The sequence below is a fragment of the Nyctereutes procyonoides genome, unplaced genomic scaffold, assembly GCF_905146905.1.
Source record: "Nyctereutes procyonoides isolate TBG_1078 unplaced genomic scaffold, NYPRO_anot_genome, whole genome shotgun sequence".
Lineage (NCBI taxonomy): Eukaryota > Metazoa > Chordata > Mammalia > Carnivora > Canidae > Nyctereutes > Nyctereutes procyonoides.
This window is the reverse complement of record NW_026575115.1, coordinates 769,137-792,461: the sequence shown is the minus strand read 5'-3', so window position 1 is coordinate 792,461 and position 23,325 is coordinate 769,137. Positions and strand designations below refer to the sequence as shown.

Below are 23,325 nucleotides of genomic sequence, written 5' to 3'. Positions count from 1 at the left end.
AGCTTTCATGTTCTAAAAATAACCAGATTTCAAGCTAATCTAGTCTTTTTCTTATAACCACATAATTATATTTAATTTAAAAAAAAAACCTTAAAAGCATGAAGGACATTTTAGATTGTAGAACTTTTACATCTCATTTAGATAAAAAGATAATGCTATGCAAAGGACAAGTTTGAATACTAGTAAGTTATAAAATAATGTCTTAATTATTTCACATATAAATCTTGTTTGACACATATTGCTGAATCTAGTCAATACCTTTTTCTCAGATGAAAAGATTATATGGACATATGTCCAAACATGTAAATTTCAACAAATTATTTTCAGAAATGACTTTCAGGAATGTATCTTTGGCTCCAAAGCAACACTGTCTGATAGATAATATTATAATGTTTGTTTATTTTTAGTGCCGTAAAACGGGATCTGTTATCTCGAAACACTATAAGGTTTATAAGCGTCCTAACTGTTGTCAGTGCTGTTGCAAAATAACTGTGTGTCGCCTAGGAGAGAATAACAGGATGACATATTTCTGTCCTCGATGTCAAAAAGAAAATCCTCAACATGTTGACATTTGGTGAGTTATCTAATTTAAATGAAAACGATTTGCCCTAGTTCGCGAACTCAAAGGCTATTAATAAAAACATAATTCAAAGGTAGTTAAGCTCTTGGAAGGAAATAGTAAATAACCTCATCCAAAAACCAGGATAAGCTGAAGATGACAGATGGACCACTTCTGGATTCAGTAGAAAATCTCCAGCTCAGATGTTAATATCCAGCATTTCATTTTAATCTCATTTGTAAAGTGATTGGCGAGAGGTGCACGTACATCAGTAGTTGGAAAATGCAACTATCTTCAGAAGTTTTTGCTTCATTTAGAAATAATCTTATAAAACATAAGCAAGATCTCTTTGCAGAATTCATGTCTTTTGGGGGAAATAGTTGACTGCTTACTACACATGTCTATGGTGATTCTTCCAGCTGCTGAGTACGTCTGTTCCAATTACACCTTCCAGAAATAGGGAAATAACCACAGGAAAGGTTCAGGGACCTCCTAAGATGGATCTGAGCTGTAACTCCATTGATCACCTGACCTCCATAAGGCCCTGCTCTGAATGGTGGAACACTGATGTTTTGAGTTTCTTGGAATTAATCTGTTTAGAGCCAGTGTCTAACAGGTCTTATTACTTCCTTTTCCCCGACGCAGTTACCCTGATAAAAGGCCTTACATCCCTTTGGGAAAGGCCAGGACAAATATGAATAATATAAAGGAATATGTGATTATAAGGCAAAATAACCAGTGCAGACAGTGAAGCCTATTAATCCCTGCTACAGGAGTTCAGGGATGTTAGAGGATTATATATACAAAGTTGGAAAGATCTAGAAAAAGTGTGATTTGAAGTTTACTTTAAAAAAGATAGTTAGAATTTTGGCTAAATAAATGAGAAAACAAATATTATTGAATTGGAAAGACAGAGCATGGCCACAAATCCTAACCATTCATAAGCATGGCATTTTGGAGAGATGTTGGTAACACTGGCCAAGCCACAGAAAGGCTTCGAGTTGTTGGATCATAAAAGCTATTTTTATAGGTAGAATGGGATCAAATAGTAGGAATCATTAGTCATTCTGGGAATGGTTGATGTTCTGCCGAAATCAGTAGATTAAGGACTTTTCAGTGGGTGGGACATGGTGAGATTAAACCTCCTAGTGAGGTTTACTGGGCCTGAGGTCAAGACCCTGGAAATGGAAAACAAAATAGGGACTTCAGTTAAAAACTTTAAAAAGTCAACAACAATTGTGACAGATGTGGTATGTAGAATAATGCAGAAAGTTTCAGACTAAATAATAGAAATTTTCACCATATGGGTCTGGGAAAGTTGAGGTCAAGTGGAACAGATGAACTTCATATATGTGAAGCAACAGTGGACTGCCTGAAGAGATGCCACATTACAGGTGGCAGGTGAAGGCTTGATGGTTGTTGAAGTGACATATATTGAAAAGAGGTGCGTTCACAGGGAAAGTGGAGAGGGAGGAACCAAGGTCTGAGCTTTGGGGAATACCCAGAGTAGGAGGGAAAGAGTGAGCCAAGAAAACAGTGATGTGGTTGGGCACAGGTGGCCAAGCAGGGCCGGATGGCGCCGTGGATCCTAGGGTGAGAGGCTGGGGTGATGGGTTGGAGGTGGTCTGCGGAGAGGCCCCCACCCCACCTTCCCCAGTGTGTCTGTGGCTTTCTTTCTGTGCTCCTGGCCCTTGTGATTTCCTTTTCATCTCTTCTCCTTCTCTTGCTCTTAGCTCCTTTTCTCTGAATCTCTTTCAGCCTCTTCTTTACCTCACTGTACTGCCATGGGGATCTGAGATATATTTAGATAATATATTTATGGCACAGATTTGTGGCTTTCTGATTTTTAAGATTATAAGTGTACATTTCTCTGACCAAATGGGTATAACACGTTACCTGGCAGACAGAGGACATTCGATAAATCTTTGTCTAGTGAATAAATTATTAATATCCTATACTTTTTTCTATGAATTGATAGCTTTTGAGGTTAAAAAAAAGTATTTTTCCAAGTCATCAAAGAAATATGTTATTTACCATATAATTAAGGTAATTGTCAATTCCAAAGGTTTTTTGAAACTAGGCTTTAAAAGCTCAGGGGTTCCCTGCAAGAGGTGTGGGAGACCTGTGAGCTAGAGGAGTCCTTACTGCACTGGGAATATTCTGAGCCCTTCAATCCCTCCTCCCTCCTGAGCTACTCCTGATTTATTTTTTTATTTTTTTATTTTTTTTAAAGATTTATTTATTCATGATAGACACATAGAGAGGTGGAGACACAGGCAGAGGGAGAAGCAGACTCCATGCAGGGAACCCGACGTGGGACCCGATCCCGGGACTCCAGGATCGCACCCTGGGCCAAAAGCAGGCGCTAAACCGCTGAGCCACCCAGGGATCCCCTACTCCTGATTTATATATTGAAATTCAGTTCAGCCTAAGACACCATTTGGAAAACCGGTTATACATTGGAAAATAAACATGTACAGAAAACATTTGAATACCGATAGTATTTACCCTATTCTTAGAGATTTCCACAATGAAGTAGATTCCGTTCACTTTCTCCGTGAATTTTTGAACATTTTTTATATTGACTACATTTTCTCATTGGAAGTTACAGTCTTTTCGAATTAAATCGAAGCAATACAAAAAGCCCAGCAGCATTGATTGATCTAAATCCCCATGTTCCTTCAATTGTGCAAAGTTTACTTAGCTTCTTCATGAAGTCCTCCCCAAATTTTGCAGTCTTTACTGACACACCACACTTCCGATAATGTACCATCGTTGGCTCTATATACGAACTAGCATAATGTATACAGGTGCATATTTTTCCCTCGAGGGGAAGCTGTGCTATCATTTCTTTTTCTGTACCAGTCCATATATTATACATTCCTAAAAATTCCTTTGTTACTGCTTTTTTGTTGTTGTTGTTGTTGTTGTTAGTGTCTGCTCTGTGTCAGCTACTGGGAATACGAAGACAAAATGAAATCCCTTCAGAGGTGGGGAGGAAATGAGGAGATGGATCATTAAAACCCCACTAGGTTTGGCAGCGGGCACCGTTGTTCTAGCAGCAATGGAAGTTGAGAGGAGGAAACCCTTAGATCTGCGTGGGAAGAACTAGGAAGGCTTTCTGAGGAAGGTGGCCTTTGAGATCAGTGTGGAAGGACATAGAGATTGATCGAAGACGAGGCAGGAGCGTGCATTAGGAGAGCCCCACGAAGGGGAGGGCATCTTGTTCCTATAAGACGACGCGTTCAGGTCTCTGAGAACCGTCTAGTTTGGGAAGTTATTAAGGATTGGTTGCGAGTGGATGGGAAGTCACTGGTGTTGGCAAGCCCATTCTTCAGGCAGGTCTGAGCTAGCGGAGTGTGTTGAGGGGGACGGAGTGACTGTAGAGCCCTTGGGAGCTCTTGGGAGACAGGAATAAGGAAACCCTTGATAGGACAGCCTTGTTCTGGCAAGAAAGTTGGATTACACCGTTGTCATGTTGAAAAATGTAATTTAAAAGGGTTTCCTTGGAATACAGTGAAAGACACCCAGCTCCCATGATCTCAAGCCAAAGTGGGAATGTGCAGGTCATGCAGCCCAAAGAGGTATTGGTGTAATTCACAGGATTAATTTGAAAAAGCTGCCAGACCTTGAGTCTCAGGACCTGGAACCCAGGAAGGTGACCTTGCCTGGGTTCTCCACAGCTGGAACACTTAGGCAGATCTGAGCTGCTTCCCGCCCAAGCCCCACGACAGCGAATTCCTTCTGGTTTCAGCAGAAGAAACACATTCTGGAGGCTTCCGGAATGTCATGGTGCTCCGGGGGTCAGGGCTCAGATGAGACTGAAATAGCCCAAGTAGCAGCTGGGCAGCAGCCGGGTCGTTCGTTTTACTCAAACCTTCTTTAAACGCTTTCCTTGGTGCCCCTTTCTTTTTGTTTTATTAACAGTTATGTTGCTGCCTTTAAACAATTCTTTCTGTTTTGTGTAGACAGAGAAAAATCCACCGCTTCCCATGGTGGCAACTGGTCTCCTCTGAGAAGTGGTTCCTTAGAGACACTGTCATCGTCCACCTGTGTTTTAGGCCCTTGGCTGCTGAGAGCAGAGCCGCCCTCCCTTGCCCACCGTGGGATCATCCGAGGCGATGGTCCACCATAGTGGTGGTAGCCGTGTGAAGAGAGGCGAGGAAAGTCCAGGAGACAGCCTTGAGGTTCCCTTTTTTTTTTTTTTTTTAAGATTTTATTTATTTATTCATGAGAGACAGAGAGAGAGAGAGAGAGAGGCAGAGACCTAGGCAGAGGGAGAAGCAGGCTCCATGCGGGGAGCCCGACATGGGACTCGATCCTGCGTCTCCAGAATCAGGCCCTGGGCCCAAGGCGGCACCCAACCGCCGAGCCACCTGGGCTGCCCGCCTTGGGGTTCCCTTGACTTAGCTGAGCAGAAGACGGAAGTGAGCCAATGGAAGAGCAGTGGGAAGCATGTGACAGCGACATCCAGGGAGTTCGAGCAGGCGGGCTCGAGGGGTGCCTCCCCCAGCCGGCGCACAGCTCACTCACTCAACTTATATTTGTGGTGTATTCATAGAAGTCTACGTTCTGGTGGGAGGGGATCTTGAAAACATAGCTGTGTGTGTGTCCCTGTGCGTATGAGGTGCCCGGTGACGATGTGTCTGTCATGCCCTGAGGACGCATCCCCCTCCGTAAGGGGACACACAGGGCCAGGGCAGTTCATCTTCGATGGTTTGCGTGGATAAGGCCTCTGAGACTTGAAAAGGTGGAAGAGAAGGTGACTGGAGAAGCATGAAGAAGTTTGTTTTATGGGGAGCAAGAGGGCAAGTGTGGTGAGTGGAGGGCCTGCTTGGTGGGGCAGGGCCTGCTCGGCCCTGATGGGAGGTTCTGGGGTTTATTCCAAGTGTGAAGGGGGTGCCTCTGGGGGGTTTGGCGGGGAGAGAAGAAACGGAGACCTATATTGAAAGGTCGCTTTGGGTAGTGGGGGGTGTGTTGCCTTTAAGGTAGCTGGAAGGTGGTGAGCAGAGGGGTGCCACACACTGACTTGGGTTTTAGGAGGGTCGTGAGGCGGCGGGTGGGGAGGTGGCTGTAGTATGAGCAGGGTGAGGGGGTGACCTTGAGGCGTCCTCAACAGTACTGCCTGTGGCCATGGTGGCAACTTGTCCGGGGAGGAGAGGGGAAATGACTGAACATAGGATACCTCCAGAAGTTGAGGTAGGGTTGAGCCCTGGAACGTATACAATGTAGGGAACCTTCTTTAAAAAAAAAAAAAAATAAATAATAAAAATAAAAATTTAAAGCATGAATGCTGAATGTGGCCCTCCCAGAACTGTTCAGAACAAGCAACAACAAATGGTCATTTATAAGCAGGGAGACGTGGGGCAGGGAGGGACCCCTCGGGCCCTGTCGCGTCCTCACAGCGCAGGCCCGATTCCTGACGCGCCCGGGTCGCCCGCCAGCCTCCCAGGTGGCCGTCGCTGGTGGCCCTGGCTCGCTCCCCGGGAGCCTTGCTCCAGCACCGCCTCCTGCCTGTGAGGAGGCCCCGCGAGCGGGCTCTGGGGGGTTGTTTTGTGTATTTATTCCTGAGACAGAGAGAGGCACAGGCGGAGGGAGAGCAGGCTCCCTGCGGGACTCAATCCCGGGACCCCGGGGTCACGCCCTGAGCCCAAGGCCTAGGCTCCCCGGCGGGGCCCCGGGCCCAGGGCAGTGCCTCGCGGGAGGTCGGTGGGGCGCAGCCTCCGGGAGGCCCAGCTCCGCGGGGGGCGGGCGGGACGGCCAGGCGGGCGCGTCCCCGCGTACCCCCCGATGCTCCTGCGGGGCCTGGCGACGGCGCTGCGGGAACCCGCGCCTGGAAGCAGCAGCCCGCCCCCGACCCCTGCGCCCCGCTGCCGTCCCCCCTCCGCCCGCTCCTGTCCCCCCTCCGCCCGCTGCCGTCCGCCCTGCGCCCCACGGCCGTCCCCCCTCCGCCCTGCTGCCGTCCCCCCTCCGCCCACTGCGGTCCCCCCCCTGCCCCGCTGCCGTCCCCCCTCCGCCCGCTCCTGTCCCCCCTCCGCCCGCTGCCGTCCGCCCTGCGCCCCACGGCCGTCCCCCCTCCGCCCCGCTGCCGTCCCCCCTCCGCCCCACGGCCGTCCCCCCTCCGCCCCGCTGCCGTCCCCCCTCCGCCCCGCTGCCGTCCCCCCTCCGCCCCGCTGCCGTCCCCCCCTCTGCCCCGCTGCCGTCCCCCCTCCGCCCGCTGCCGTCCGCCCTGCGCCCCACGGCCGTCCCCCCTCCGCCCGCTGCCGTCCCCCCTCCGCCCGCTGCCGTCCCCCCTGCGCCCCACGGCCGTCGCCCCTCCGCCCGCTGCCGTCCCCCCTCCACCCCGCTGCCGTCCCCCCTCCGCCCACTGCCGTCCCCCCCTCTGCCCCGCTGCCGTCCCCCCTCTGCCCCGCTGCCGTCCCCCCTCCGCCCGCTGCCGTCCGCCCTGCGCCCCACGGCCGTCCCCCCTCCGCCCGCTCCCATCCGCCCTGCGCCCCACGGCCGTCCCCCCTCCGCCCGCTCCCGTCCCCCCTCCGCCCGCTCCCGTCCCCCCTCCGCCCGCTGCCGTCCCCCCTCCGCCCACTGCCGTCTGCCCCACTGCCGTCCCCCCCTCCGCCCACTGCCGTCCCCCCCCCTGCCCCGCTCCCGTCCCCCCTCCGCCCGCTCCTGTCCCCCCTCCGCCCGCTGCCGTCCCCCCTCCGCCCACTGCCGTCTGCCCCACTGCCGTCCCCCCTCCGCCCACTGCCGTCCCCCCCCTGCCCCGCTCCCGTCCCCCCTCCGCCCGCTCCTGTCCCCCCTCCGCCCGCTGCCGTCTGCCCTGCGCCCCACGGCCGTCGCCCCTCCGCCCGCTGCCGTCCCCCCTCCACCCCGCTGCCGTCCCCCCTCCGCCCACTGCCGTCCCCCCCTCTGCCCCGCTGCCGTCCCCCCTCTGCCCCGCTGCCATCCCCCCTCCGCCCGCTGCCGTCCGCCCTGCGCCCCACGGCCGTCCCCCCTCCGCCCCGCTGCCGTCCCCCCTCCGCCCGCTCCTGTCCCCCCTCCGCCCGCTGCCGTCCGCCCTGCGCCCCACGGCCGTCCCCCCTCCGCCCCGCTGCCGTCCCCCCTCCGCCCCGCTGCCGTCCCCCCTCCGCCCGCTGCCGTCCGCCCTGCGCCCCACGGCCGTCCCCCCTCCGCCCGCTCCCGTCCCCCCTCTGCCTGCTGCCGTCCCCCCTCCGCCCCGCTGCCGTCCCCCCTCCACCCCGCTGCCGTCCCCCCTCCGCCCACTGCCGTCCCCCCCTCTGCCCCGCTGCCGTCCCCCCTCTGCCCCGCTGCCGTCCCCCTTCCGCCCGCTCCCGTCCCCCCTCCGCCGCTGCCGTCCCCCCTCCGCCCGCTCCCGTCCCCCCTCCGCCCGCTCCCGTCCCCCCTCCGCCCCGCTGCCGTCCCCCCTCCGCCCGCTCCCGTCCCCCCTCCGCCCCGCTGCCGTCCCCCCTCCGCCGGCTCCCGTCCCCGCTCCGCCCGCTCCCGTCCTCCCTCCACCCTCTGCGGTACCCCCTGTGCCCCACTGCCGTTCCCCTCTGCCCGGTCCCGTCGCCCCTCCACCCCGCTGCCGTCCCCCCTGCGCCCGCTGCCATCCCCCCTCCGCCCGCTGCCGTCCCCCCTGCGCCCGCTCCCGTCCCCCCTCCGCCCCGCTGCCGTCCCCCCTCCACCCCGCTGCCGTCCCCCCTCCGCCCGCTCCCGTCCCCCCTCCGCCCGCTGCCGTACCCCCCTGCGCCCCACTGCCGTTCCCCTCCGCCCGATCCCGTCGCCCCTCCACCCCGCTGCCGTCCCCCCTCCACCCGCTGCCGTCCCCCCTCCGCCCACTCCCGTCCCCCCTCCACCCGCTGCGGTCCCCCCTCCGCCCACTCCCGTCCCCCCTCCACCCGCTGCCGTCCCCCCTCCGCCCACTCCCGTCCCCCCTCCGCCCGCTCCCGTCCCCCCTCCGCCCGCTCCCGTCCCCCCTCCGCCCGCTGCCGTCAGCCCTGCGCCCCACGGCCGTCGCCCCTCCGCCCGCTGCCGTCCCCCCTCCGCCCCGCTGCCGTCCCCCCTCCGCCTGCTGCCGTCCCCCCTCCGCCCGGTCCCGTCGCCCCTCCGCCCATCGTCCCCAGCATGGTGCGCGGGTGACGCGGGTGCCCAGCAGCCCTGCAGCCTGGGGCAGGGGCAGAGTGCGCGGACCTGCTCGGGGCCCCCTCCCCCAGGGCACCCGGCCTGCCGTGCAGCAGGTGCAGCGGGTCTGCGGGCGGCCGGGGTAGCCCACGAGGAGCCCCAGGCCTCCTGGGCTCGCAGGGCCTGGGCCCCGGGCACCCTGCAGGTGCAGCTCCCGCTCCGCGCGCGCTCGGGCCGCAGGGGACACGCGGGGCCCCTCGCTTCAGGGTGCGCTCGCCCGGGGCGGGGCCTGCTGCCTTTCTGGCCTGGACGTGGGGCGACCCGGCGCGAAGCGCTGTGAAGGGCGACTCATAGGTTTGGGGCGTGCGGGGGGTGGGGTGTGAACCTTCCGGGCACCGGGCCCGGACTTGCGGGCGGGAAGCCGAGCGCGGCCCCTCCTGGACGCCAGGACTCCGCGTTCCCTCCTGGGCCCAGGGGGCACCTGCGGCCTTCGTGGCTTCTGTGGCTCCAGCCTCTGCCTCTGCGGTCACAGCGCCTTCTCTTGCGTGGGTGTCGTCTCCCTCCGCCTCTGTCCTACGAGGACACTGGCCTTTGGGTTCAGGGACCACCCAGAGGATCCAGGACAATCTCCCCACGTTGAGGTTTTTAATTATTACGGCAGCAAAGGTCCTCTTTCTTTATAAAACAATGTTTACAGGTCCCTGGCATTATCACTCGCTAGCTTTGGCAGACTCTTAGTCCGCTACAAACATATTAAATTTGAAATTCCTGTTGCACATCCAAGTGTAGACTGGAAAGAATTTCTCAGTAAGTGATTAAGAAGTGGGACAGTAAGGGGCGGAAATGCTTCCAGAGCTTCTGCTGGAAACCATAAACATACATGCTTGTGGTCACTGAAATCCGCAGAAGGTGAAAATGGTGAAAAATTGAAGCGTGTAGAAAGTCTGAAGATTCTTTAAATTGTGTTTATTTAATTATGAGTAAATGCATCTTGCTGCCTTTCAGAGCAAGTTGGTCGGAGGGCAGGAGTTAGGTCAAGGACGCAGATTCTATGGAAGGTCTGGGGTCCATAGGGATGAGAAGCACTGAAGAGCGTTAAAAGTCAAGATAGAAGAACCATAATGAGATGCGTCAGCCTTCCAGATTGTCTTGTGCTATTTGTTATCTCACCAGACAAGCTTGAATTTAACAACTGGCGTGACTCTCCGTGAGGAGCAAATTGTTAGGGGAGACAGGGTACCTCTGCAGGTCAGAGAACTCGTGCTCTCAAATAGGAGGGCCCATCGCCTTTACCCAAAGAGCTTTTCTCAGTACGAGTGTTCGGAATCCTGAAAGGAATCCGTGTCGTGGCCAGGTTGCTTGCCCACGTGATGGGCTTTGTAGAACTCTGTATTTAAGACTAGGACTTTAGGGGATCCCTGGGTGGCTCAGCAGTTTAGCGCCTGCCTTCTGCCCAGGGTGTGATGCTGGAGACCCGGGATCAAGTCCGCATCAGGCTTCCTGCATGGAGCCTGCTTCTCCCTCTGCCTGTGTCTCTGCCTCTCTCTCTCTCTCTCTCTCTCTCTCTCTGTGTGTGTGTGTCTCTAATGAATAAATAAAATCTTAAAAAAAAAAGTGTAGGACTTTATCAGAGCTCTTAAAGGCATTTTGTATAACAATAAATAGTCAATTAAGAATTCCAGGTGGGAAATCATGATTTACGGTTGTGTCCAAAAATCAGGGTTGGTTTTATTGTTTTCTTACTAAATATTAATTAGATATCTCATGGGAAGCAGTTTTTACCTGTAGGGAAGTAATACAAAGAAAGCTAGGTTTCTTTTTCTTCATGATAGATTAGCTGATCGATATAGTGTTTTAGTAGAGAGCGTTGAGAATTCTAGAGGGATACGCATGTGAGGTAACTGTAAAGTTTTTCTCATTGTCCTTTCCGTGTTCTAATTGCTGCCTAAGTCTTTTCTCCTACCAACCCCCCACCCCCTGTTTGTTTGAATAAAAATATCTGAGTCTGGCTTTGGGACGAGTACCACTTAGCCACTTCCTTAAAACATTCTTTGAGAAATGCTTCCTAGCAGTTATGTCAACCATTTTTACTGAGTTGAAACAACAAGAACAACAGCAAGAACACAACTCTGATTCTAAATACAAACGTTTATTTGTTATTTCTGTCTTTAATAGCAATCAGCAGGGCACAGTTGGAAATGTCATATTCTAGAGAGTTAGGGCTGCTACACATTTGGGTGTTAATGGTTATAAGAATTTCTAAAATACGCAGAATGCGTAAGAACAAGACAACAACAACAAAAAAACAAACAAACAAACAAACAAAAAAGAACAAGACAACAGTCAACTGTGTTAATGAGGAACTTTGAACGCTCTTTTGTAGCAGGTTGCCCAGGAGAGACACTACAATCAGGTGGCCGTGTAGCAGTGGGGACCATGTGGCTGGGAAGTCTGAAGAGCAGTGGGCATGCGTGGTCTGTACGCTGCTCAATAGGCCGTCTTCGAAGATGTGTGATGCTTGCCTGACTTCCAGGCCTACCGGTAAGCCTGAAATTCTGATTCTGAGTGCATTCCGCTTCAAAGAGGGCTAATTATACAAAGGTATATATCTTGTTCCATCTTGATATTTCATAAGTAAGTAAAATGCTCTCTTTCTGAAAGGTTTAAAGGAATTGCCAGCTTTTGCATGTAAACCACGCTAATATTCTGTTGAGCCCTTTTTTTTTTTTCAACAGGGAAGGAAGACATGCTTGTGCTAAAAGAGTATGTGCCTTTGTATCTCTAAAAACCGAGATGATCACATCTGTTCTCTTCTATTTCTAATGAATTATTCAATAAAGCTTTTGTTTTATGCAGATTTCAGCAACTTTTAAGTTTGTTATTCAGTCCAAGTGCTTCGTAAACTGAAAGGGAGGATTTCTGTAAGAATATCGTTGCAGGTGGAATAGAAAAATGCTGAATTTTTTCTCTTCTTTATCCTTCCTACCCCTTGTTATTAAAATCTTTACCCAGACAATTGTACTGATTTCATTGAAATCCTTCAAAATAACTCTTTACAGCTCCCAATTTCATGTGTTCAGAGAAAGTAAAACCTCCGAGAGAGCCCGTGATTAAGAACCAGCTCATTGACGCAGCTTCTATTGTGTTCCCAAAGTGTTCTTTCTTCCTTCAATTAGAGATGAGAAAGTTCATTATTGACTTGCGGACCCCACATTGTGCTAGCTGTCACACTGGGTTTTGTTCTCTGGGCCAGAAAGGCGGGCCTGGCTCCGCTCACAGCTTTGCTGGAAGGGATGGCACCTCCTGTTTTGGGATCTTTGGGTAGAAAGCCCTCAGAAAAACCACAGTCTTAGGTCTCCACCTTCATTTCAACTGAAATGCCTTTTTGCATCTCATTAACTATTTTCTTGGTGTTTTTCTAAGTACAAAAGACTACAATTTAGAACATATTACAGTACGGATTCCAAAATCCTGGGATGCTTTGTTGAAACTTTTTTTTTTTTTGAAGATTCTATTTATTTATTTGACAGAAAGAGAGCACAAGCAGGGGAAGTGGCTGACAGAGGGAGAGGGAGAAGCGGGCTGGGCAGGGCGCCTGACGCGGGCTCCATCCCAGGACTCGGAGATCATGACCTGAGCCGAAGGCAGATGCATAGCGGAGGGAGCCACCCAGGCGCCCCTATTGAAACATTTTTAATTGATCTTAAGTCTTTGTGATTCAACTTTGCTTAATTTTACTAAGCCTTTCCCTTTACTGTGTCATTCACAGAAACATTCCTGATAATCTAGAGTGGGGTCTCTAACCGCTGATCTAAAGCTTCATGGCATAGCACGTCTTAATATGCTTTAATGTTTAAAGGCATGTTTCAATATGCTGCCTCATAGTAACAAAACTGATAGCTGAATGACCTTTAAATGGTTAAACACAGGAGGAAGCAAATACAAATCTTTGTTAAACCCACCTCGGAACCTCTCTGAGTTGTTGAAATTTTGCTCTTTATGTAATACTTCATTTCCTAGCAAGAAGTTGACTAACCCTAAATTGTCCACACTGTGTATTATTCCTTCTAGGTATTCACTATCATGGGTGAGTAAGTTTTAATTATTTCAAAAGATGTTTCAGGACGCCTGGGTGGCTCAGTGGTTGAGCCTCCACCTTTGGCTCAGGTCATGATCCCGGGGTCTTGAGATCGAGTCACACATCGGGCTCCCTGCATGGAGCCTGCTTCTCCCTCTGCCTGTCTCTGCCTCTCTCTCTGAGTCTCTCATGAATAAATTCTTTAAAAAATAAAAAATAATAAAAAGATGTTTCAGGTAGTCAATATATTACAAATACATATTACAAATGTATATTTCAGATAGCCAATATATTATTGGAACACTGCTCAATTACGTCTCTCTCCTCCCAGACTTAGCCATCAAGAATGAAGACAATTCTATTGGCTTTACCAACTTAGTGAAATACCCTTGTAATAGCTTTGGAAAACCGAGTACAGAAGTGAAGATCAACAGGAAAACAGCCTTTGGAACTACAACCCTTGTCTTGGTCGATTTCAGCAATAAATCCAGTGGTCTGGAAAGAAAAACAAGCCAAAACCAGATACTGGATGGAGAATTTCAAAACCCTCCTCAGACTAACGTTTGTTCTAGTGATGATCCGCTTCACCCTTCCAAGGAGAGAACAAACCGTACCCCTCAACCATCTGACAAAGTAAACGTATCGCCTGCGGTCTGCGCTCAGTCTAAATTATTTAGTCCAGCGTATAAAAAATTGAAAACAACCCACTCCTCATCATCAGACCTCAAAAGTGGTCACCCTGGGTTTTCTAACAGGTATGATAACTTCTAACCTTGATCCTGAAAGGTATATGCTTTCAGTTTTAAGAAGACAGGAAGTCAGCCGCTGCTAAAGAAATGACGTAGATTTTGAAAGGTAAACCAGACCTGCAAAGGTGATTATGATAGCTTATTTCCCTCACTTCCTCTAGCTTAGAATGTTCGAAAGGGGAAGAGAATGAAAACAGAACCTTCCACTGCTATTTGTAAAAAGTGATTTTATTCTGACTGCACCTGTCTACAGTTCGATACGGAATATTCGGAAAATATTGGAAAGTGTAAAGAAAAATGTTTAAATCCCCCATAATCCCACCTGATATCAATCACCACTGTTAGCATTCTTTTTTTTTTTTTTTTAATATTTCCTTCCAAAGAAAGATCGTTCTTCTAAAAGGGAGACTTAACTCATGGCAGTTTAGCAAGTGTCTTCTCTTCTCAAGGGAGGGATCGGAGATACTTTTAGTGACAACGCTGCTCAAGAATGTGGCTTTATCTCAGTAGCCCTGTTGGGGGTGAGGCTGGTGTTGGTTTCAGCCCACAAGGCCCAGGGAACACGTGTGCTGCTTTTGTATCTGAACTTGAAACGTTGTCCTTTTGATGAGTAAATACTAGCAGACCAGATGTGTTTCCTGTTTCGAGACTATGAGCTTCACATCTAGGAGAAGCCCCTCTTCCCCCCCCCCCCCCAGTTGCTGTCACCACAGATACTGCGGTGTTAATAAACAGCGTCACCCCTTCTCTTAGGACTCTTGGCAGCGCCTGAAACTACCTGTCCACGCTGCCTTGCTTAGACCCTCTCTCTGGGAGTCCTGACTCTCACAACCTGATACTAGGCTTCCCTCAGAGACATCATTCCACAGTTTTCTTTTCCTGGCTTTTTTTGTTTCTTTTCCTTCAGAAAGCAAGGTGCCTTCTACATTTCTACAGGAAGTGGAGGTGGAGGGTCTTCTTCTCGTGGGTCTTTCCTCACCAGTGGGAGACAGGCAGAAAAGAGTTGGTGTGAGTGGGATATACAGTGATTGTGGGGTATGGGGCAGCGGGTTGCATTACTAGCTTCTCCCCAGAAGGGCTGTGTCTTTGTTGAGGGGAAGATTCTTCCCTCAGGCAGCAAGATGGGGGACCAGCTGGGGCACCATCCCAGCCCAGCCTCTAGGAAACTTTAGAGCTTATTTCGTAATTCTGAGTCAGTGTGTGGTCAATAGATGCCTTTGTCTTGAGTCTCCTACCCCAACTCCAAGTTTGCTGGCACTTAGTCTTGATGATTTATCTACTTGGCTGATTTCTCAAAAAAATCTTGTTCCCGATCATTTATAATAACTGCTTTAACTTTTGTCCATAATACTCAGAAATGGTAGACATTTGAATTAAGCCGTGGAGGTCCAAGCATTTACCTGACCGGATAGGGACACTACCTCTACACTTTAATCCTAACTAACGTCTAATGAACCCCAATCCAAGGTCACGAGGAGCTAGGGTCAGGAGTGTCTGAGCTGGGAGTCTCTCCCGTTAGAAAACTCACTATTGAAGTCTTTTCTGTTCCGAAGCTTCGGTGGAAAGAAGTAGACATGAGCATTTTAAAAGTGTTGTGGCATTCGTTGGACCCAGATGAAATATCTTGGCATATTTTTATTTCCTCAAGTGCTTTGTTGGAAAATCTCAGACAATTTAACTAATGAATTAGGGATTTAAAAAAACATTAATGTAACCTTAAATTTAAATGATTTCTTCATAAGCCATTAGTAATAGGGTCATATGATTAATCACGGCACACAGCATTACTTAGAAACACTGCAGCCTGGGTATGTGTTGAATATAAGAACCCCAGGACTGAGACTCTAAAATCAATCAAGATCAACTAGCAGAATAAATGTCAAGTGATGAAATACATTCACCCAGCAGCCCTTCTGCACCCAGCTACTTTACAAGGAATAAATTGCAAATTACTGTCATTTATTTCATTTTTCTCCTTGTCTGGCAGCTACAGTGTTCATCTTGCGGACAAGATGCCGAGCAGAAGCTCACAACATAATACGAGTAAAGCAGGTGGTCCACTCAGAGGATTTATAGCCAGTTTATTTTTTTCCCTTAATAATTATATGGTAATTAATTTGCCTTTTATTCTCTTAATTACTGATCTCATCACCACATGATACGTGCTGTGGTGATGAGGCCTATTTTCAGATTGGTCTTTGGATACACTTGAATTTTATCCAGCTACTGGATTATAAATGAGATCGTTGAACCAGTTCTTAAGCAGTTCAGAATGACTGCTAGAAACGGTTTTAGGTCTTTGATCCAATTACTGTAAATACAGAGCAAAACACAGTGGTATGTATTCAAGGAATATACGTGGTTTTACCTTAAGGCTTCTCCAGAGCTGAGCAGATGAGGAAATAAAACTGACAGAGTCATGACATTGTCTCATGTCTGCTGCGTCGGGGTTGGCCGACTCTCCCTCCAAGACCCGGGAAGCACCGACCCCCTCCTTATGGGCCTTCCTGTCACCTGTGGGGTTTTCAGCCCCTAAAGACTCTAGAACTACTGGGGACCATCTAGGAGGTCACTGAACCTCTGTTTTATTTCTTGAAATACCACTGAGCTCCGAAATCTACATTCAGTGAGACGGATTCATTCAAAAAATTTTAGGCAGTGTTTTTAATGTATTGAATCACCCTATCTGTAAAATAACTTAAACCATGATAAATTGATCATTGGAAACCGTCCATTTGAAAATTACAGACTTGTGCATGGTCATGTCCCCTTTCCTGATAATAGTTTTTATCTGATCTCTGTTCAATGTTCTTTATTTATTAGTTAATGAGTATTTCTTTAGAACCTATTAGGCATCAAGCATTGCTCACTTCTCTTTTACTTTATCATCGGCAGGGCCAAATCCAGCCCACCACCTGTTTGTTTTTAAAGATTTTATGTATTTATTCATGAAAGAGAGAGAGAGAGAGAGAGGCAGAGTCACAGGCAGAAGGAGAGGCAGGCTCCTTGAGGGGAGCCTGATGTGGGACTCGATCCTGAGACCACGGGATCACGCCCTGAGCCAGGGACAGGTGCTCAACCACTGAGCCACCCAGTCCCAGGCCACCACCTGTTTTTATAAATAAAGTTTTTTTGGAACACGTTCCAGTCCCACTGGCTTATGTATGTTCTATGGCTGCTTTTCATGTTACAACGGCAGAGCTGAGTTCTTGGAGCAGAGACTGTGAAGACCCATGAGCTAAAAATATGTGCCATCTGAATAGATTTGTCAACCCCTGACCTATTGTATTTATTAATAGGCCATTTATAATCCAATGTTAATATTCAAAGTGATGGTCCTAGTTATCCAAGTCAAACTATTTTGCGTGCTAAGTTTACCTAAGAAAATGCTCTGCTACGTTTTAGAAAGTTTTTAAATAATGATGGAAACAAAGAGGAACCAAGATGTCCCCAATTAATCAGAACATTTAATTATCCTGGATAATGTTTTCTATCATAAAATTAAGATTAGCCATGCATATTTAGAGTTGATGTGATCACAGGTGGCATCAATATCCTGGTTACATTAACTCAGTGCCTCACAAGTTAATGTGCATATGAATCACCCGGGAATCTTGTTAACATCCAGGTTCTAATGCTGCAGAGGATCTGAGGCAGGGTGGGTAATCCTCGTGTTTCCAAGGCTCAACCAGGTAATGCCATGCTTCTGGTCAGTGGACCACACTCTGAGTACCAGGGAGGTGGACATATTTGTCTTTACCTTATACCAAGGAAGAAATGGAATGAAAGAAACGAGGAACCCAAGGGGGACACTGGTTTCCCACACACACACCTTAATCCTACCTGCCCCTCACCGCTCCCCAGGAAAGCTTTACTAGTAAGGGAATTTAAACCTCTCTTGGGTATTCAGAGCCCTGGGGATTTCTAGGTTGAAGCAAATGGGTTAGATAACCTTCAGCTAATTGTTATCGAAGGCAGCCACCTTCAAAATAATATAAAAAACTGTGTTTGCAGGCATGCATTTTTTTCTGTAAGAAAGCATCATTTCACTCCTTTCTGTTAATGTTCTTTAGACCTTTTTTTCTTTCTCTTAACCATTTTGTTTTTTTAAAGCACATTTGTGATCTTTGGTTTTGACATGTCTTGCCTTTTCTACAACCGTCTACATATTTAGCTTCTCTTGAAGGTTTTAGTATGGCCTGTCTCGGTAGAGCATTGGTGAAAAGGAGGGGATGTGAGAAAGACAAGCCTGCGCTTTCTTTTTTTTTTTTTTTTTTTTTTTTTTTATAAAATCTTTTTTTTTTTTAAAGTATGTGAACTGAGGTCAGTTGGTCTATGGCTTGGGTTTATTTTTTATTTTTTTTTAATTTTTATTTATTTATGATAGTCACACACACACACAGAGAGAGAGAGGCAGAGACACAGGCAGAGGGAGAAGCAGGCTTCATGCACCGGGAGCCCGACGTGGGATTCGATCCCGGGTCTCCAGGATCGCGCCCTGGGCCAAAGGCAGGCGCCAAACTGCTGCGCCACCCAGGGATCCCAAGCCTGCGCTTTCTGCTTTGCTATTTCTGGATGGTATCACCTGATTCTGAAATACCAGCTACCGTCCCCCACTCTGAAAAAGGTAGCCACAGAAGAGTTGCTGGCAAAATATTTAACTGTAAGGATTTCCTTGGCAATGTCTACTGCATCAACAGCTTCAGAAACTACCCTCAGAATATTCAAGTTAATGTAAAGCAATGTATTTGAGCGTCTGTTTTATAAGTGATTTTAAAGCAATTTCAGCACAAACAAGACCTCATATGTCAATTATACCTGAATACAACTGGAAGGAAAAAATACCTCAAACTCTGAATATTTCAATTAGATAAGATACCTTGAGTCATCATTATAGGAACAGGTATATGAAGAATGTCGTGGAGGGAGCAAGAGAAAGGGGAAATATTTATGATTTTTAAGTATTTTTCAAGATTATTTAAGAATGATATTTTATTCCATCCTAGAAATTATTTAATAATGATATTCTAACCAAAAAAAAAGTGAGAAAGGATGAATCTTTTTATCATGAAAAAATTTTAAAATAGGGATATTAATGGGAAGGGCTTTTGGTTTTAATTAATGCGAGCTCTTTTTCTCTTCAACTGGTTTATTAAAAAGACTAATTCTTATAAAGGCATTATTAAAAATATGCAAAATATGAAAAAAAATTTAAATAATCATGAAGCTCCTCTACCAAGAGAAAATTCTGCTTCTCCAGCTACCATAGAAGCTCGGTTTCTGACCTTTGACCACTGTTTGGAAGAATAACTTGCAGATACTCTTGATCCTAATTGTGGGGGAGAAGAAAGCTTCCCCAGTAGCTTTCCCAAATACACACTTCCACACTTTGCCAGGCAGCCTGTGCCTTGCTGAAATATGATTGCAACCATTAGATGTAGCCTTGATCAAATAGAAAATTGCCTTTAAAATGGACGATAGAAAGGGTGATCTCTTTGGCCTTGTCAGAGCCATCGATGAGAGTTTGCCAGCGATGAGAAAATAATTAGAGAAGACTGTCATTCTAGTTACTTCAGGGGGCAGGGAGCAGTTGGACTTGAGAATATTTTAGAGGAGATAAAAGATGCCACCGCGTAATACTGAATAAGGGAAGAACCACATGTCACCAATGAGAAGTCAGTAAGTGGATGGACATGGACATTACAGCCATTTTTGTTCTTTAGAAATTTTAATTGTGTGCTCTGGATGCACAGGTAACTTTGGAAGTAAATTGGGATTGCCTGGGAAAACCACAAATTAAAAAGATGTCGCAGAGTGTGCAATGAGGTACAGCTGACCATGGTCCACTGTTCAGTACCATGTCTTCGTACAAGTGGAATTCTGGTGGGGGGTGGGGGCGGCTAGGAATGATCCCTTTAGCATGGTTACCCCGTAGTAACTTTGTAACCTGTCATTACAGTGAACCTGGAATTAATATGACAGATGGAGCTTGTGTGTTAAATGCTGACAGTCCTCGCTGCAGTAAACACAACCGCCTCTGCGCTCTCCGAATTGTGCGGAAGGATGGCGACAACAAGGGCAGGCGGTTTTATGCTTGTTCTCTACCTAGAGAAGCACAGTGTGGGTTTTTCCAGGTATGCATGAGATTTTTCCAGCTTACTCTCGTGCAATTGAAGACTACCGTTATTAAAATGTAATAAATAGTTGGGGGCCACTTGGGTGGCTCAGGGGGTTAAGGGTCTGACTCTTGATTTTGGCTCAGGCTTCTGAGCTCAGTCCTCAAGTTGGGGCTTAAGATACTCTTTCTCTCTCTGCCCCTCCTCCCTGCTTCTCTAGAGGAAAAAAAAGGAATAAATAGTGGTCTTTTTTTCCAGTTTCACTTTTAAATTTTATTTTCCTTTTCACCTTTATTTATTGTTTTATTTTATTTTAAATACTTTATTTATTCATGAGAATACACACACACACACACAGAGGCAGAGACGTAAGCAGAGGGAGAAGCAGGCTCCCTGTGGGGAGCCCGATGCAGGACTCGACCCCAGGACCCTGGGATCACAACCTGAGCCGAAGGCAGATGCTCAACTACTGAGCCACCCAGGTGTCCCTGTTTTTCATCTGGAAATTTCAAATAGCCATTTGACACTTCAGTCCAAAGCCTGAGCGTTGAAGGACTTAAAATTCAAAGAGCTTTGTCCAAAAAAGAAAAACTAATCAAATAATAGCTGTTAGATGATTCTAGTGTGTCACATGCATAACCACAAGTGCAGGTTTGTCACCCTTGGTTTATAAAGATAGAAAGATAGGGAGTGATTTACCCAGGTGGCAACTAACCCATGATACAAAAACTCTTCCTAACTTCTGCTACAAAAGTTTGGTTTATGCACTGGATAGAAGGACACAGGAGAAATAGTTTGCAGACCTTGGGTTTACAGTAAACTTTGTGAATCTGATTGCACAAGCTTGCACACTGACAGTGTAAATATAGGACGGCTCTGCCCTCCTCGCAGATCTGTGAGCATGTCCCTGGAAGTGAAGATGGGACAGGACACTAGAATCTAGAGTCCTTCCTCCTCTGGCTCACCATCTGTGTTTCTCAGGGTGTGAGCCTCTCATTATGCAATTATGTAATTCTGATGTTTAAAGATACATTTTTGTCTAACTGTTGCATCTGGTACATAACTGCAAAAAAAAAAAAAAAAGAAAGAAAATACTGATCTGTTTTAGTGCTGGAGCAAAATTTTGGGGGTTGAGCTTGCTGAGAGAGAAAATCTCTGTCTTCAGGGGGCTGTCTTCCTAAGAAAGTTTCCAGGGAGAACGGGATGATGACTTTGGGTCTTACCCCCTGCGAACATGTGACTCCATCCTGCTGAACTGACTGCATTTCCTCCTCGAGGAGTTTTTGGGGATGTAACGGAGAAAGGATTAGGTGGCAAATTAATAATATCACAGCCTGCTCTAAAAGCTCCCAGAGGCCAAAATTTATAAGAATAATACAGTGGAATCTGCTTAAATTCATCCATGCAATTCTGCATCGGATTCTTTCCTAAGAGATGAAGGGAGTTTAGTATTAAAATCATAGCAGATCTTTGATCTTCATCGTTTTCACTAAAACAGATTGATAGCAGAAATATTGGTGATTGCTTTACAGCAAGATTCTGATCATTTCCAGATACTTGCCATAAAGAGGAAAGAATAAGCATGCCTTGAGACCAAGAGAAACTCGGAATTATGGCAGTTTTCTGTTTGACTCAAGCCCATTTGTAGGAGAGATCCGTCTTATAGGATCTAGGCTTTTCTAAGGGCAAGAACTGATGGCTTGTGTCGATTTTACAACGTCAGATTAGCAGTAGCAGGGAACATGGGGTGTGCTGACCACATGCCCCCAGGCTCAGCCTCTGCCTATTCCTAACCTGCACCTAAACTCTGCAATCCTTCTGTTTTCACCCTATAGTGGGCAGATCTGTCCTTCCCACTCTGCGACCATGGCAAACGCTCTGTCATGAGAACGGTGTTGAAGATTGGACCTAATAACGGAAAGAATTTTTTTGTCTGTCCTCTTGAGAAGGCAAAGCAGTGCAATTTTTTCCAGTGGGCAGAAAACGGACCAGGAATAAAAAATATTCCAGGATGCTAATATTTTCTCCTTCAGTGGGATATCTGACATTTAATTTCTTCACACTGTATATAATGTTTTGTCCCTGTTTTGTTCAATGGAAAGGTTGTAGACTATCTGTGGCACATTTTATAGTTATTGCAATATTTGAGAGCCGTTCATTTTTTTCTTAATGCGTGCCATCTTTCCATTCTATGCCTATTTTTTTGCCTTGATGAAGGCTCTGTGTGTTTCATCAGATGTACAGTGTATTCTGTTTATCATGTATAATGCATTTAGTAATGACAATAAAGTATTTTTAGTGCGCTGTTGGTCTCTCGTAACTTCTTTGGGGAAGCAATGATTTATTTTTATTTTATTTTTTATTTTTTTAAGGGGAGGACTGCATAGTCCAGTGAAATAGCCAAGTCTTCTACCTACAATGAGTAACCTTCTCAGGTATCACTCCTCTTCATAGCATATGATTAAAGTACTTATTTTCTTAAATGAAATTTAAGGAAATGAGATCTCCTTCATGGGAAAGGACATTTGCTTTTTTTTTTTTAATTCTATTCCACATCAAGTTCCCATTAGATGCTAGAGATAAGCCAAACACTTCGAGAATTCAACTATGGGGAATTCAACCTGGATCCCCATTCAACCTATGGGGATCCAGAATATAAAAGTAACATTTAGGAGCAGAGGTCATCTGTATGTCTTTAAAAGGGAAGTTGATTTCAATTTTTCTGATCTTGATTTTAATATTTAAAATTAATTTTTAAAAACAAGTCCATTTAAAATGCTTGATAATGTGCTATTTTTAAAAAATTTATCATTTTAAATTCCATTTTTTGGTACCCTCCTCCAAAATTTAGCAGGAGTAACTATATAATCATTCACCCAAAGGAAAGGAAAACCTCACTCTTACGTCATTTCTACACGTTTGTGGTAAATTCCACTCAGAGATGGTTCAGTCTATTAAAAAGATATTTAGAAAAGGACAGCAGAGAAGATGGCTTGACCCCCCCCACCCCCATTCTGAGTTGTCCATGCAGAGGTCTCAGAGTTATCCGCATATGACATTCTCAGCAAGGCCAGAGCATATGTGATCATCTATCTGCATTTGAACTCTACCTTGAAGAGACCAAATTGGAACCAACCCAAGATCTGTAACCCCAACCCCAAGAGCTCAACAGGACAATGACTACAAGGCAGGCCCGGAACTGGGCTGGACCACTGGTGAGCTTGGCTGACCTGGTGTGAAGCTACACAGGGTGCACATGCAGAACGAGACTGCAGACTCCTGGTGCCACAAGGAGGGGAAGGCCCATCTCAAGTGAGGCCTCCATCAGTGAGCAAATTAATGCCAAGGAAATATAGGCAAATGAAACGCAATCAATTTCAGTATGATACTTTTAGATACTTACCAGATAGGAAATATGCAGGATCTATATGAAGAAAATTCTACTGAGAAGCATCAAAGAACCGGATGGATAGATAAAACAGGATCTTGCTTGGAAAGAGTGGATGTTTGAAACATGGCATTCGTTCGACTCTCATTCTGCGTTTTGACTATATTTCCCTTCCAGACCTAAAGGAGGTTTCTGTGTCCATTGTGGGTCAAGCTCTAAGTGAACCCCACTCTAGACTCTGGGCAACCGGATGACTGGGTTCTGCACACAAAGACAACATTGGAGAGCCAACCACAGCAGGCAGATTCTGGAGAGGT

General features: G+C 47.4%; 1 protein-coding gene across 2 annotated transcripts in view; it reads left to right on the top strand.

Annotated features, from left to right (window-relative positions):
* Positions 1-21,928, top strand: part of NEIL3 (nei like DNA glycosylase 3) — a 48,969-nt gene extending 27,041 nt beyond the window's left edge. For both annotated transcript variants that reach the window (XM_055333781.1, XM_055333780.1), the window contains 5 exons: positions 408-574; positions 11,061-11,218; positions 13,087-13,510; positions 19,464-19,638; positions 21,456-21,928. In XM_055333781.1, coding sequence (XP_055189756.1) covers positions 408-574; positions 11,061-11,218; positions 13,087-13,510; positions 19,464-19,638; positions 21,456-21,638 — 1,107 coding nt within the window. In that variant the 3' untranslated portion in view covers positions 21,639-21,928. The remainder of the gene's footprint in view (positions 1-407; positions 575-11,060; positions 11,219-13,086; positions 13,511-19,463; positions 19,639-21,455) is intronic.
* The last annotated feature ends 1,397 nt before the right edge of the window (positions 21,929-23,325 follow it).